At 40.5% G+C, this 17,934-nt stretch overlaps 1 protein-coding gene across 1 annotated transcript in view; it reads right to left on the bottom strand.

Annotated features, from left to right (window-relative positions):
• Window positions 1-10,718, bottom strand: part of slc7a5 (solute carrier family 7 member 5) — a 14,229-nt gene extending 3,511 nt beyond the window's left edge. The window contains 5 exon segments of the mRNA XM_046849633.1: window positions 109-153; window positions 811-918; window positions 7,636-7,702; window positions 7,705-7,758; window positions 9,739-10,718. Coding sequence (XP_046705589.1) covers window positions 109-153; window positions 811-918; window positions 7,636-7,702; window positions 7,705-7,758; window positions 9,739-10,267 — 803 coding nt within the window. The 5' untranslated portion in view covers window positions 10,268-10,718.
• Between the last annotated feature and the right edge of the window lie 7,216 nt (window positions 10,719-17,934).

Below are 17,934 nucleotides of genomic sequence, written 5' to 3'. Positions count from 1 at the left end.
CACACACACACACACACACACACACACATTTACTGTTTTGTAAAAAAAAAAAAAATCAATAAATTATATTACTTTTTTTATTTTTATTATATTTTTATATTCCCTCACTTGTACGGCTCGATCATCTCCTCTGTGACAAAATTCAAATAATTCCTGTAATAAAAGTGCAAAATAATAATAAAAAATAAGGCAGAGAGAATTTCTTATATATTATTATTAATATTAGTCGAATATTATAGTAAAAATCTAATTTTACAATAAATCTTAATATAGCATTTATATTTATATATATATATATATATATATATATATATATATATATATATATATATATATATATATATATAACTAAATATATATTTCCAATATAACTGTAGTAATATAGTCCTTTTTTTTTTTATTTATTTAATTTATTTAATTTTGGCCTTTATGATTTTTAAACAATTAATTATCTCCAGAAATGTCAACAAAAAAATGAAAAACGAATCGATTTAGTAATTAATAAATTTCAAATGAACAAACAAGCCAATTAATTAATTGCTTTAATATTTGATTAATTTATTTTAGAAGATCTGTATTTTTATATAATATATTAAGTAAAGAGTTCATCTGCAAATAATGTAAATTAAATAATTACATCACACACAAATTATACCTCTTCGATAATTCTAACAAAATTCCACTTGCAAATTTAAGGCCATGCCCCCTACCTGAGGCAGTGTTTCAGGTGAATGTGAGACAAAATGCCACAGGTAGGGGGCGTGGCCTAAAACCAGAACCCAACGCGAGTGAAGGTGTTGGTAAACGTACCAGCCTCCGTATGCGAACAGGCCGCTGTAGAGAGCCAAGCCGATGTTCCCAAAATCACTGTTGGATCCTTTGAAAGAGTTTTCAGGGGAAAGGCCTGGGGTTTCACCTGCAAACCACACACACACACACACACACACACACACACACACACACACACACACACGAGACATAATAAGAGGATTAATAATTTCTAATCACCAGCGTTACTCTGAGAGGAACAGCACGTGGGTTCAGAAATACAACGTGACTTCACTCCACAAAAGATCTCAATGTTGACCTGGAAAACTGCTGATACACGCAAGGTCTTGTGGGTGTCGAGCACTCAGGGAAAAAATTGTGAGAACAAGAAAGTAGGAAACAAACAGATCAGTATTCTTCAGCCTGAGAAGAAACCATGGATCTGCTGAAGCCTTAGCAAGCGTGCTGAAGTTTCCAGCACGAGGCCAGAACCAGAAACCAGAGTTCAAACTGATATAAAGAATAAAATATTCACCAGATTAATTTTATGCTTTTAGTGTCTACACTTGAGGAAACAAGTAGAACCTGCAATACTGTGAATCAGGAAGTGTGTGTGTGTAAAATGGGAGTACAGACAACATGCAAACTATGAAATTCTAAAATGTAAGCGGAACAACGATTGAGCCCTGAGGAATTCCGTGTGAAAAATGTCAAGTCCCATGACCTTGGTCTGTTTATATACATTAACAGAAAGATGCTTGTGTAATTAAACATTAACTTAAAACATAAAACTCCTGAGTTATTATTAATAGAGTTAATTAATGTTAATAAATAACAAAAACAATTAAATTCTGTATGAAATAAATTATCTTCAAAATATGTGTATTTTAAATGCATCTCTAAAAAAAGGAAGAAACATTCATCCTTTTTTCCCCCCATTTGATTTGATTAAAATTATGTGATCGTAATAATGTGAAGATGCATCGTTACTTATTGTATTTGCTTAAACTTCTTGTTATTCTTCTTTGAATTAATAAAAAAGATTGTGTTTGAAGCCCACTTCCACTTCTCATGTGCTGTACTCAAAGTTTGTTCCCCAAGTGCTTCAGGGGGTTCCTCAGTGTTCTCAGCATTCTGCTTCTGTCCAAAGAGGTGTCTTGTAGGCCGATGTACACTATATGGACCGAACTATTGGGACACCTGACTTTTCCACAAATTTGTGGTTCTTCAGCAGACTTTGGAGAACTTGGAGAACGTCTGGCATAAACGTTTTCCCTTCAGTTGAACTAGGAGATCCAAACCTGCTCTAGCAGAACAATGTTCCTGTGCACAAAGCCAGTGCCATGAAGATATGCTGTAAATAGGTTGGAAGATCTGGAAGTTCTCCTGCTATAGAGCGCTATTGAACACCTTTGGGATGAACTGAAATGCTAACTGCACCCAAGGCCTCCTCACCTCATCTCACCTGACTTCACCTACATCAGGAGATAAATGAGCACACACTTCTTCCCAAGTGAAACATCTTTCCAGAGGAAGAGTAAAATACAGTTTACCATCTTAGATGATCTTTTCTATGCATTTCCAGTTGTGATCAAGCTTTCTCTCCATCACAGTGGGGAATGAACAGAAGAATGCGAGTGGGTGAAAAGAACGTGTTTGTGTGAGAAAGGAGAGCTGGAGATTGCCAGGAACTCATGTGACACCCGAGTTTGAGCGTCAGGGCCCCTGGGGCCAACAGGGCACATGATGTGAGAAGAGAAGGAGTGTGTGAACGAGTGTGTTGTTATCCCTGAGAGAAACTCTGTGTTGTGTGTAAAGCCAAAGGATCAAATCAGTATTAGATGTGTGTGTGTGTGTGGGGGAGGTCAGGTCAGACGGGAGCATTTGTGCTGAGAGGAACCTTATCTCTATCTCTCACACACTCACTCACACACCCTCGTTCACATGATACACACACTCGTACACAAGAACATCATCACGCACGTTTTGATGGACCGGCGTTAGCTTGAGGTTTAGAAGACGCCAGCGCGGTTTATGAGCGTTATACATCTTTCGGACGTCCTCGTACATCAATACGTCTTTAGTCCACGTCTGGAAATCCAGACGAAAGCTAGACAGCATAGGACTTTTTTTTTTTATACGTACAATAAAATAATTTCCAGAAAACTTTCTCTTTCCAGAGCGTTGACACGATGGTGAAACATGGCAGATCCTGGAGCTGTAAAGAGGCAGACAGGAATCTCTGTGATTCTGCAGGATCTGCGTAAATCCTGTAACAACGAGGAGTTTGGTGTAATAACATGGTGACTGAAGCGCACCGCATTCCTGTGTATTGTTGTAAAAGCCACATGATCCTCAGTTCATTCCGCTTCAGGTGATCCTGATCATGGGATTTGCTCTCCTGCTTTATCTCCTGTGTGTTGTTATATCTTGGGCCAAAGCACACATATAGAGCTTATGTAGTAGGAGAGAGAGTGTATATACACACACACACACACACACACACACACACACACACACACACACACCTGCAGACACAAACACACCTGTAGCCCAACACATCCCTAACTGTAGCCATATAGATGTACCTAAACACACACCTGTAGCTGTAGTTAAACACACACACACACACACACACACACACACACACACACACACACACACACACACACACACACACCTGTAGCTGTAGTTCAAGACACACACACACACCTGTAGCAGTAGTTAAAAACACACACACACACACACACACACACACCTGTAGCTGTAGTTAAACACACACACACACACACACACACACACACACACACACACACACACACACGCACACGCCTGTTAGTTAAACGCATTAAAGGTCACTGCAGCTTGACATGGTTCTGTAGTAAATAAAACAATGTGGTGTCATGTTTCAGATACAACGTGCTTCAGAGAACTTTCCAAGGGGCCATGTACACACACACACACACACACACACACACACTTCTTTCAGTTTTGTGAATGTGGACTGACAAAGAATGAGGATATTTATTAGAAGTGCTGTGCACAAAGGCCACTAGACAAATAGATAAATAGGCCACGCCTACTTCCGTGGTAATAACACACAGGCCACACCTCCTTCATTTCAAAATGTGGTTGTAAACAAACGTAGTAATCAGATACAGTGCTGCCTGAAGCATTATCTCTCTCTCACACACACACACACACACACACACAGCAATTTCTTAGTAAGTTCATATTGCAGCGTCTAACACAGCCGCACCCTTCACTGAATAAATACACAACCTGGGGGAAAAAAACACAAAATACACACACTGCACGCTTTTAACACAATCGTCAGGGATAGCGTGATGAAAGTAAACGAGTGTGTGCAGGATTCCCTTCCAGACCAAAATCCAAATGGAGACACTTTAAGTCTGACTGCAGTCTGTGTGGAAAACCACAGCGTGCCTTTTACATGCCTGTCAATGGGGGACTGTGAGACTGCGCTCATACCAATGAACACTAAATGGAGCTGTGTGTGTGTGTGTGTGTGTGTGTGTGTGTGTGTATTTTCAAAAAGAGTCATAAAATGAGTGTAATGACAGGAACATGAGAGTTTCAGACTTGCCGGTTCCCCAAGTCTAAAAACTATTTCAAATATTTTAACACCCATGAAGGTGCGAAGACAAAACAAAACTATATGACGCAACCCCTTTTCAGATTGCAGTAGTTACTCCTCCAGCCAGATGTGCTTCTTTCCAAACTGGTTTTGGAGGCACGCATTGTACATTTTTCCTTCAATTGAACTTTGAGACCCAAAGAGACAATACCCCTGTGCACAGTCAGCTGCATAAAGATTGAACTACTGAACCTTTAAGATGAACTGAAACGGGTCTCCTCACCTCACCTACATCAGAACCTCGCTCTACTAACATCACTGTGGCTGAATGAATCCCAAATAAATCGAGTGGAACATCTTCCCAGAAAAGTGGAGGATAAATGTCTACAAACTTTGGTCCAAATTGAATTCTTTCAATAATGGAAACTCGCAGGAGCAGTGAATTACCAGCGGATTTTCTAAAAACCTGGAAAACGACATGGCGAGGTAGAACGTGCACTGAAGTAGAGACATGATGTTTTGCAACTCAGGAAGTGTTTACTGTCTGTGCCTGGTCACCTAGACGTGTTATGAGTGCTCTTTTTCCGCAATGGCGTCCCTATAGACAATCCCAAACGCGTTTCTCCAGAGGGCATTAGCTCACCTGGTTCCTCAATAGCAGCTCCATAATGAAGAAACATTTCTAACCCTTAGCCTAGAAAGCTGTGGAAAGCTCCTGCTCCTGCCACCAGTCCTCACCACACTCTCCAGAAAACCAATCCAGAGCACCCTGAGAAGCTGTATCACTTCCTGGTTTGGGGATTGGAACGGAAGACCCTATCTCATCCCTCCATCATAAGGATAATTACTCCAAACACTGCATCCGCAAAGCCATCGGCGATGTGGCTGTTCACACACACACACACACACACACACACACACACTCTTCACCCCTCCGTCAATGAGCTTTTGCATCATCCCGTGTCATTTATGTCGGAGCTCCTTGGTCCTGGAGGAACAGCGTTCCATGTCCTGTACACTCTATACAGAAATCACGTAAAAGCCGTGAGAGTTTGGTGGAGAAACAACAAGAAAATCTGGCTGATTAATCACAAAGTAGCACCTGCACAACAGGAAATGATCTCAGGAACATGTACGTTTCGAAACCCCGTCCAAAAAGGCCTGTACATCACACAACCGAAACACAAAACTGCAACATGCATGCGACTTTTCTCATCCATGTGAAAGGAATGCGAGAAGAAATGCGTTTTTCTGAACATTTTCTCCTCAAAGTTGAGCGAGTTTGACAAATTGTGACGTCTAGACGTCTGGGCCAGAGCGTCTCCAACACTGCAGCTCTTGTGTGGATGTTCCTGGTTTGCAGTGGTCAGAATCTATCAAAAGTGCTCCAAGGAAGGAACAGTGGTGAACTGGTGACAGGGTCGTGGGGGACGAGGATCACTGATGCACGTGAGGAGCGAAGGCTGGTCCGTGTGGTCCGATCCAACAGACGAGCTCCTGTAGCTCAAACTGCTGAAGAAGTTCATGTTGTTGATGATCGACGGGTCACGACTGTTTTAGCAGTAAAAGGGGACCAACACAATATCATGCAGGTGGTCATAATGTTCTGGCTGATGGACGGATATATTTGTATCTACAGGTCCTGGACAGACAGTGGAATCGGACAGCAGGTGAATTCAGATATAATTAGAGTGAAGATGTTCTGACTTGTATTTTAGATGTTATGACTTGTACATTACGTATCGTTCTGTTTTATTAGATGAGTGGAGATAAATCCCTCCTGGTCCTGTTACGACACCTGATCTGCTGCTCTGAACAGTTTGGAGCATCTCAAACACCAGCTGTCATGTCGCTCCGCTCACACGAAAGCTGCAATCCTGCTCACCACAGAACCTTTTCATATCGTCTAATCTCAACAAAACCAGCTTCCCAGAACTAAAAAGATCATGTAATCTTTATTAGACTAATACATTCACTCTTCTAGAACTTTCATATGTTCTTCTGTGTCTGTGTGGGTTTACTCTGGGTTCTCTGGTTTCCTTTACACACCTGACTGAGATAAACCTCTCCTTAGTTCCTCATGAGGAACAATGAAGCTCAGACTGATATTTCTGACATTCTCTCAAATGAAGATGAAGGTTCTGAACATCTCTGGCACACAGTCTGTTCCAGAATGAGATCAGAGTCCATGTGCAAATCAAAGCCAAATATAATGCAAATAGACGAATAACGTCTGAGACTATTCTTTTTTTTTTCCTCGACCCCCCAACACACACACACACACACACACACACACACACACACACACACACACACACACACACACACAAAACAACCATATTCATTATTACTGGTGTCGTTGTTCCAAACTTTTTTTTTTTTTTTTTTTTTTTTATAAAACCTGTTATTTATAATAAAAAAATGTATGAAACAAATAATAGAAATCAAAATGTATTAGTTATATTAATATTAAAATAATATAAACATTTAATTTACTATAGAAATACAATAATATTAGTTCTTTTTTTATAAACAATATTTTTCTTTTTCAGAAAAAAAAAAAAACTTATTAAAGATATTTAACTGTATTTGGGTTAAAGGTGAGAATAAATGCAATATTCATCAGGAAATATGCAGTTTATCATTTATATTATATTATATTTAAAAATAATTATATAATATAAATTATATCATTTACAAAATAATTATGTTATTATAATATATTATATTTAAAAGAAATTATATGATATTATTTTAAATAAAAATTGTTATATTATATTATTGTACAATATGGATGAAACCTTTATAATGATTAGCATGTGTGTGTGTGTGTGTGTGTGTGTGTGTGACTGTGTCTGAGTATGTGTGTGTGTGTGTGTGTGACTGTGTCTGAGTATGTGTGTGTGTGTGTGTGTGTGTGTGTGTGTGTGTGTGTGTGTGTGTGTGTGTGTGTGTGACTGTGTGTGTGTGTATGTGTGTGTGTGTGTGTGTGTGTGTGTGGTGTGTGTGTGTGTGTGTGTGACTGTGTCTGAGTGTGTGTGTGTGTGTGTGTGTGTGTGACTGTGTGTGTGTGTGTGTGTGTGTGACTGTGTCTGAGTATGTGTGTGTGTGTGTGTGTGTGTGTGTGTGTGTGTGACTGTGTCTGAGTATGTGTGTGTGTATGTATGTGTGTGTGTGTGTGTGTGTATGTGTGACTGTGTCTGTTTGTGAGTATGTATGTGTGTGTGTGTGTGTGTGTGTGTGTGTGTGTGTGTGTGTGTGTGTCTCACAAGCCAATCTGGACAAAGCCAACAATGATGATGAGGCCCAGGGCAAGTAGCTTAGCAGCAGCGAAAAGTCCTGCACACGGGTGGCGGCGCGAACGCTGTAGCAATTCACCGCCGTCAATAACACTGAGAGAGAGAGAGAGAGAGAGAGAGAGAGAGAGCGATAGAGAGAGAGAGAGAGAGAGAGAGAGAGAGAGAGAAAGAGAGATAGGGGGAGAGAGGGAGAGAAAATTTATTTCAGAGTTTGTCCCAAATAGTGACAAAAAATTCACCAAATACACTTCAGCGCACACACACACACACACACACACACACACACACACACACACACACACACACACACAGTGAGGTATCTGATGTCCTGGATATCTGGTATCTGGTGAGCACATGGCCCTTAACAAAGCAGAACTCGGCCCGCTGTGCTCCAACTCGTTACCATGGAGATGTGAAAACCTCATCGGTTGTTGCATCATCTCACGTCTAAAATACTACAAACCACAAATCTGACGTTTCCATGGTGACGTCTGTCTGTCTGTCTATTTATCCATCCATCCATCCATTTAATTACCTCTCCATCTACTCCTCCATCTCACTTTCCATTCAAATACTCTCTATCCATCCATCTACCTCTCCACCTACTATGTACAACTTTCCCTTCTCCCCAACACCCCCCCATCCACACTATTAGTTTTTATCTCTCAATCCATCTGCTTGAATGTTTTTTATTCTGAAGATAAATATTTTTGCATCAATTTCACCAAATTATCATCCATCCATCCATCCATCCATCCATCCATCCATCCATCCATCCAACACTTCTAACACACTATTTCTCTCTCTCTCTTCCCCTCTCCATATCTCATATACCAATCCATTCCTAGATCTCTCTCTTTTTTTTATCGCTCCATATAAGTCACATGATTGCACATTGAGAGGATCATTTTAACGGCTAATACACACACACACACACACACACACACACACACACACACACACACACACACACACACACACACACACACACACACACTACAGTAATGATCAGAGACTGGAGAACAATGAAGTGGTAGTGTGAGTGTGTTTGTGTGTGTGAGCGTTGTGTGTGTGTGTGTGTGTGTGTGTGTGTGTTTAATCTTCATCTAATCCAGACCAGATAAACCACTTTACAGAGTAACAGGTCTGAAGTTAAAATCTCTCTCACGTCACTCAGTTCACACGTAACGTTCGTACCTGAGAGTAAATAACTGTGTAATTAACCAGTAACTGAAGTCTGACGCCATCAGAGTTATTAGAGATCGGATCTTATCTAATCTCGACAGGTCTGATCCATCACCAAAAAAGAAGGAACAGATCATCATCATCATCATCATCATCATCTTATCGGAGGGAGAAGAAGTGGATTTAGAAAATGAAAGACTTGAGAGATCTGATTGGATGTTTTTGGAGAATAATTTAAATAATATACATTAAAAATTACAACAAAATTCTCAAACGTCTGAAAGACAAAATTACATTTAATTAACATTAATAACAATTAATATACTAATAAGATAGATAGATAGATAGATAGATAGATAGATAGATAGATAGATAGATGTGAAAAGTTTCTGAACAATTTTCACATCCATTAACTGATTTCTGTTGATTATATTTGTGTTAATTAGCGCTTAATTACTCTGTGCGCGCGAACAAACGTTGCTCCATCATTCCTCTCTCTCTCTCTCTCTCTCTCTCTCTCGCTCTCTCTCTCTTCTTGCCCTCCTCGCGCGCGCGGATCGCGGATGATGAAACAACGCGACGCATTTTCAACACGCGCACACATCCGTCGTCCACGCAGTCTCGACACGTGACCCGGTTTTATTGCGTCATTTAAAAAAAAAATTACATCACTCTTTTACTATTCCGCTTTTTTTCCCCCTTTCTTTCTTCTTTTTCAGAATGAATGAAAGACCGCGCGTGGGGTGAAGGGATGAGGGATGGGAGCTGGACGCGCGTGTGTGTGTATAAAGTGTTAAGAAACATGGTGTACTCCTGAATGTGTGTGTGTGTGTGTGTGTGTGTGTGTGTGTGTGTGTGTGTGTGTATAGATCATCAGCGTGTACTCACGGATGCAGAGGCACGCCACGAGCTTGGCCCCGGTCTCGGGCACGGGACACACCGGGAACAGAGGCTTGAGCAGGTATGTGGCGAACACGTAGGCTACGATGTACTGAGATGAAGGTCTGATGATGAGCAGCTCGATCCAGAGCTTGAGGAAGGCCGGCAGGGAGCCGTACACCTCGAGGATGTAGGCGTAGTCACCGCCGGACTTGGTGATGGTGGTCCCGAGCTCGGCGTAGCACAGCGCGCCCACGGTGGAGAACACGCCGCACACCGCCCACACCACGAGCGACAGACCCACCGAGCCCGCCTCCTTCACCACGCCGGTCGGCGTCACGAAGATCCCCGAGCCGATGATGGTGCCCACGATGATGGCCACGCCGTTCAGCAGCGTGATGGTGCGCTGCAGCACCACCGTCTCCTCTCCCTCTCCATCTCCGCTGGATGGACCACCGGAGCCTGCGAGCATCTTCTCCGCCGCCTGGTGGTCCTCCTCTTCCCTGTGGCCCGAGTTTCTCTTCTTCACACTCGACATCTTGGGTCCAAATTCACACAAGGTTCTCGATAGGAGATCTATCTAGGAGAAGCAGAAGAACGCGACCCGGTTGGTTGCGTGACTCAGGGCAGCGTGGCGATGTGAAGGTGCACCACAACGAGGAAACTGCCTTAAACCATAACCACGCCGTTGGTCGGTATTCGCCCCGCCCCTTTTCCGCGGGCAAAAATGAAACCTGCTCATTACTTCCATCTAAAGGCAACTCCAGGTATTACAACTCTATTCCTCTCCTTCACTTCTGCTTTTTCTTCTTCTTCTTCCCTCACCCTTTGTTCACCTAGCGGTCACACTCGGTATTACAACTTCACTCTATTGTCTACAGTATGCGGAAATTCGGTTCGATGAACAGGTTTGTAAAAGAAAAAGGAAAAAATCTAAACGGACTGGAAATATGTTCGTTTATTTGCATAAATTTGCATAATATATTGTATCAAATATAGTATATATAGATAGCAACGATTAGAACCGTATGATTTACGTAGTAATTGTGCAAATATATATATATCTTTTTTAAATATTATTTTTTTTAAACACCTCTTCCCACTAACATGCTAAGATTAAAAATAACAAGTGTATAAAAACTTTTTTTAATGGGATGCATGCATAAGGAATTTGTCATTGTGTGCCGGTGCTATAAAAAAAAAAAAAAAAATATATATATATATATATATATATATATATATATATATATATATATATATATATATATATATATATATATATATACATTAGGAAAATAAAATAATAATAATAATAATAATAATAATAATAATAATAATAGATAAAGATCAATTATGCATGTAAAAGTGGGGTAGTGCATATCTCTAAGTTTATTTCATGCTTTAAAAATCACCCCCTCCCGCTTTTTTGGAGCTCTTTGTCTTCAGGAACATGTCAAAGAATTTCTACTGGACCTTCTGACCTTGGCAGCACAGTCACATGCTCCAGTGTTAAAGGTTGTGTCTACTTACTCAACCTGCTGATTGCATGATCGCTGAGAATATTTCAGATAGTTTCATTCCTGATGGTTTTGATGGTTGCTGTTTAGAGCTGATGGTGGAGAAAAGTCTGAGCTGATGTTTGGTGGTGTAGAACAAACAGCTTCACCTTTACAGGCATCTTCGACGTCCTCAGAGATGCAACTGGTGTACACATGAAGCTACTCAACCATATAATCTTATAATCTCATTTTATATAAATGTAAGTCTTTTATTTTTACGGCTTTTCAAATGTTCACAAAAATGCTGACGTTCCCGAGCAGTTCCACACCACTGCGTTTAAAACATCTGCAAGAAGGTTTTTACTGAGAAGACAAATAATAAGAAGAAGAATACGACATCTTTTACTTGGTGGTAAACAAAATAAACTCTTTATTTCATGTGTGTGGGTTTTTTTTATTCAGTTTTTGGATTTGCTCAGTCGAATCTCCAGGTTCCTCCACCCTCATTTCCTGAGTTCAGGTAGAAGCACGATGGAGGCCGAGTCACACTGACCCTGAAGGTCTCTGAGATATTGAGACGATTGGATTGGAAGAAAGTAAACAGTTTGGATCCACCTGCTGTGTTGCTGCAGTCTCACACACACACACACACACACACACACACACACACACACACATACACACGTGCATGGAATGTATCTCAGGATCCACCCCAATAACACTGCAGGGGGAGATCATCTTTGTGTGTGTGTGTGTGTGTGTGTGTGTGTGTGTGTGTGTGTGTGTGTGTGTGTGTGTGTGTGTGAGACGACTTATGAACCTTGTCTTTTGCTATGCTTTCACCTGACACCTTAAAATAAATAAGGGAATAAAAAATAAAAGTACACATCTTGGTTTAATTTTCGTTTTGTTCGTCGGCAGATTCCCACGACCTTTTGTCTCACACACACACACACACACACACACACACACACACTGTATTGTAATGTAATCCATTTTAATAACATGATTCCAACAATTCCAGTGTGCATCGTTTCAGTTTTTATTCTGGCCACTGGACATTCTGGTTGAAATGGTTGCTCTGTTTAGATGTTTGTAGTGAAACCTGAAGCGGTTTAAACGCATTAGAAAAGATACTAAATCAGTAAACAAGCGAACAAATGAACTCCCTGTGGTGGCATGAGGAAGGGCCTTTGAGAGGAACCAGACTCCAGATGGAACCCGTCTTCATCCCAGACACCAAATGTCCATTCATTACATTTCCACTGTTGTTGAGGAGAACTGACCAGTGATTGGTGCTTTGATGGTCCTAAGCCCTTTGTAGAAGACTGCTGATATTCTTGATTTGCTCAGTAACTTTTTGGATCTTCAGGCTGTTGATGTGCAACCATCCTAACTCGGAGTGGTCTCCAGCTGAAGAGAACTCCCCCGATAAGACGAGAAGGACAGGAACACTGGTCACTGGTACCCCAGGATTGTTAAGCATTGGTGTCATGAACTTTGTCTCAGAGTTTACACTCCATAGTATTTAATCATCTAGAAATGAGGTGCTCAATCTGACCATTTAGTAGCTTCAAAGTATTTTTTTTACTTGTCACGTACATTACAGCAGAGTGAAATTCTTTCTTTGCATAAACCTGCAGCATTAGGAAGCTGGGGGTCAGTTATACAGTTAACAAAGAGCAAACGTGAAATTCTGCGTGGAGCTCAGCAAATCTGCCACAGGGACGCTTGACACATGGTGATGCTGCAACGAGCTTCAAAACTCGGAAGAACATCACTGGAAGATGATTAGAGATCAGGAAAACCTTTAACTTCGTTCTCTTTTTGAAAAAGGAGATCCAGCTCAAAGGTCACCATTTCGACACCGCTGTGGAGATCCAACGGGAATATCGGAGCTCGGAATGCGCCGAAAAAAAGACTTCCAGGACACGTTCCAGAAGAACGCTTTGCAGGGGGACTATTTTAAAAGTGATTGTGTGGAAACAGATAAATAACGCTTTTAATGTAAACAGAGCCTTGAAACGTTTTGATACCATCTTGTAATATGACAAGAAAGAAGGATAAACTCTGGAAAACAAAACTGAATTTGAGAGAACTTTAGATGGAGAATGTTCTAATGGGAATTCAAACATCTCATGACTTTTCCTCACAGGAGGTTTTCACAGTTTTGATATTCCCCCTGTTTTAAACCTGAAGACCCAAGAAACAATAATATCAAATCTAATTGGGTTTATTAATTTTTGCTTAATTTAAATAAAATAAAAAATTTAAATAAACTACTAATTAATAATTAGATTAAATAATTGGCAATAGTTATTCCATCAGAGTCCAACAATACAGAACCTAAAGAAACCCATAAGATCCATTCTGGGAAATTTTTAGCTCCTGGATGTTAATGTTGTTTATAAAAGTAGTATTTTTTCTTAGGTGTCGTCTGAAATGTTTATCGGCGACACTTTCGCTCTGACGGAATGAAAGTCATGCTGCAAGAAGGAGATCCACTGAGGATCAAAAGTGGAGAAAGGGAAGTTTTTTTTTTTTATTACACACGAGACACTTCAGACACACTGAGACCTTCACTGGACAACAAAGTCCATCTCCTGACCTTCCTTCCTTTCTTTCCTTCCTTTCTTTGAGACAGTCCTTTAGTGGAGAGCATCTGGGGCCTTCTGGGCTTCTTACAGTGAGAAAAAATACTCTGCATGGACAAACGTTTGTGGACACCTGAGCCTTGTGGACACCCTGCTTTAATAATCCCCACTCTTCCGGGAAGATGTTCCACTAAATTTTTTAGAAACGTACCTGACTGAATCTCCACAAATCTCCCAAAAATCTATTGAAACATCTTCCCAGAAGAATGGAGCTTATTATAGCAGCAAATGGAGACTAAACGTGGAACAGGATGTTCAAAAAGAAGCACATAAATATCTGGTCAGGTGTCCACAAACTTTTGTTCAATGTGTGGGACAAACGTGTTCTACTCAATCAAGCACTCAATCGGAAAGTCTTCCTAAATCCGTATCCTAAACCAAAACACTGATTGGAGATTTCCAGTCATCAGTGTAAACTGTAGATTGGAAAAATACACGCTAACATCTTAGCTTCCTGGTTAGAAGTGTCTACTGATGAATTATTCATTACAATCGTTCACGTCTCAACAATGGACACCAAGTTCCACCTGTTCCTCGCTGTAATAAATATAACATGACCACAGTGTCATTCCTGGATGCAGTCAGTATTTGATTATGGAGCAGGAATTTATGCCTGTGGTTATGTTATAACTTGGATTGTTGAAGGAAAACCCCAAAAAACACTAATATGACTTCTTCTGGGAATTCCTACTGATGATCTCCCCATCTCCACACCTGACCTGGAAACAACATGGCCGCTCACTACAGTTAGCTGACGAGATAATTGCTAACGAGACACAAACCTGGATGTTTTTTTTCCCCACTTTGTAGCTCAAACACTATGAACGAAGTCTTGAAGCTCCGACATCATTTCCTGAAGAAAATCTCACAGAATTATTCGTATTCGGGTTGAAGCTTCCCTTTAAACAAAAGTTTCATGATATCATCCAGAAATATAAAATGATTTCGTTGAAACTTTGCATGCTTCCTAATTAATGAGGAATAATGGATTGAAGGTCTCCCAGGGGTCAAAAGTCTTTCAGAAATTCTTGGAGGTGTTTCTGAGATTTGACGCTGAGACTCACCAACTCAAACCTGCTGTTTTTGAGGAGTGCACTACAGGTGAAACCCTACACAACTTTTCCCAGTAAAAACTAAATTCCTTCAAAATAATATTCTGGTGTCCGTCTCTCATTAACGTGGTCTAATCTGGCCAGCTTTGAAATAAGTTTAGACACCACTGTTCTACAGTGTCAAACATCTCCTGTGAAGAGATTTCATTTCCGATTTTCTGTTCCCACACCACTCGATCCTTCTGATAAATCACACGTTCTAATGTCCGGATAAGAGATCTTGGATCCTCGTGAAAACGTTACAGGGAATCACCTGATTGGGAGGAAACCCCTCACACTGTCCTACATAAAACCTTTGAGGGTTCCTCGAGAGGAACAACAAAGAAACCTGAAGTGTTCTGTGAGGAATTGGAAGCTCATTGGACAGTACAGAAGTAAACGTAATTCGTAACGTACTTAAGTAGCTTTTACATGTATCTGTACTTTACTGAAGTGTTTCCATTTGAGGAGACTTTTACTTTCAATTCGATACATTTCAGAGTCAAATATCTGTTTTCAATTTAGTGAAATCAGTCGTTCCTTTTTTTCATGAGGATAAAAACGTAACTGGTGAAACACGCAGCGAGTCACCAATCAGGATCGAGCGCACGCTCTGTTTTACACGTGTTCTGATTGGCGCTCTGTGCATCTACTGATCACCAACATACAGTTCAGCATCAGTTTAACATCAAGCAGAACATTTAGAGAGGAATAAATGATGAAGAAACTTCAGACTCGAACTCACCACAACACACGTGGGATTATTTACGTTTTATTTGAAAAAGGTTTTGTGCTCATGATAATTGTAATAAAAATCAGTGTTTGAGTCATTAATATCATTCTATTAATAGATCAGTGTGCTGAGAGTCACATTCGAGTCTTTACACATAAAAGAGTTGAGTAAAGAGTCTTGTGATAAAAATTATAATAGGGACATTAGAGTTATAATAAATCACTACTTTGGACACTTAAGTACATTTGGAGGCAAAAACTTTTGTACTTTTACTCAAGTGAAGTGTTAAAGAGACACTTTAACTGGAGTCAAATTTTATCGAGTGTTTCTCTACTTGAACTCATGTTTTGTCTACTTCCTCCAGCACTGCTCAAAGGTTTAGATGTTGGATTTCTGTATGGGAAAGATAAAATTCCAGCACCACCATGCTGCCCTTGAACATGGCCATAAACCTCAACTGCACAGCTGTATAATTGTAACAAATGCACAGCTGTATAATTGTAACAAATGCACAGCTGTATAATTGAGATACGTGTATGTCACTTTTGGTCCATGGGAACTAGAGTAGTGAACATTTTCTCTCATTTGGACATGTTGGTTTCTGTACCAAGGTTTTGTGAGGTAAAAGTTTATCTCAAACTAAATGTGAGGCGATTCTTTATTTGTTATTTAAAAAAACATGGTCTCAACCATATTTAGACCTCAGCGTAAAAAAAAAAGATCAGACGCTGCATTTCTGAAATGAAATCTCCAATCAACACAAGTCTTTCATTTGCTTTTTTTTCTTTAGGCTTCAAACAAGGTGTTCCAACACAATGATGGGAAACCCATGTGTTTGTAACCCCCCTCGGCCAAACACAACAAACACGGACCGGGAGCTTTTTTTTGAAGCGGGTTAAAATAAAACTCCAAGCTCTCCACACCCACGACCCTGCACGCGTTGTCTTCCTCTCGAGTAGGAGTTCTGCGGTTCTTTCATCGTTCCTTCGTGGAAGAACAAAGTAGCACAAGGATCATTGTGTGGTTTCCTTTTTAATACTTCGAGCACACCTTTGGTCAACCAGGGGAAGGTCATGAACACTGAACATTGAGGCGCAGTAATGATTAACGGTTTCACAGTTAAATTAGACGCTTCATATTCGTTCGTGTTTTTAGTTTAACCATTAATTCCAAAATAATCCAAAGTCAGCAGTTACATCAGTGACTTTCAGTGACATTTGGTCTTCCAGGAATGCTGGAAACACAGAAACCCTAAGGCAAGTGATTTAATAAGGAATTTAATAAGTCACTCTGGATACGTCCATCTGCCGTACATGTAATCAAAGTGAGACACAATCACAGGTTGAATTCGAAAGGAAATAATCTTGTTCACCAGATGAACAAATGGCTCCCTCACTCACCTGCTGATCCCTTTGATCCCTCCATCTTCCTGCATCCACCACTTTCCCTCTAATTCTCTATCATTGCTCACATGATCTCACCATCTCTTATTGTACCAGAAGGTCTTATTTGAAGAGCAATTTTTTACAATGGACATTGTCTCAAAGCAGCTTTACAGAGACAAAGATAAAAGGATGTATGTTTGATCCCTACTGAGTGAGCCAGTGGTGACCGTGGTGAAGGAAAAACCTCCTGAGATGGCATGAGGAAGAAACCTTGAGAGGAACCAGACTCAGAACCAGTCCTCCTCCATGGTGGCACCGAATGCGTCGTTGTTGAAATGCGAGTTATTAAATGCAAACTGTGCTCCAAGTCCAAATCCATGCTCAATGCTTCAGTGTATCTCATGGATCCCCAGCTGAACAGAGTGGCCTAAAATCAAAGAGAACCCCACCCAGAAGCAAAGTGCAGTGACAAATCTGGCAGGTCCGAGGAGAGTGACAGGAAGATATGGAACACTTCTAGACTCGTCGTGGCTGAATGAACTTCCACTGGATTTCCAAACAGATTTCCAGTAGCATCTAAATACCTACTTCTTAAAGCGGTTCTTGGATTCTATTTGCAAAAACCCCACAATTACTAACTCTCTCCCTAAAGAGGTTCAGACTGATGGTAGTCCTGCTTTGTGTCCTCATAAACCAGCACCAGAATGTGTTTATTAATAAAGACTTCAATCCCGTCTGTAAGTCGCTCTGAGCCAAACACCACAAATGTAAATGTACAGGATGAATGGCAGAGGTCTCAGGATTTCTATTTTCCACACAGGCACAGTTAATAAACCGAACGTC

This window comes from Silurus meridionalis, chromosome 5 (genome assembly GCF_014805685.1).
Source record: "Silurus meridionalis isolate SWU-2019-XX chromosome 5, ASM1480568v1, whole genome shotgun sequence".
NCBI classification, from domain to species: Eukaryota; Metazoa; Chordata; class Actinopteri; order Siluriformes; family Siluridae; genus Silurus; species Silurus meridionalis.
Note: the sequence above shows the minus strand (reverse complement) of the source record. Positions and strands in the feature narration are given on the sequence as shown.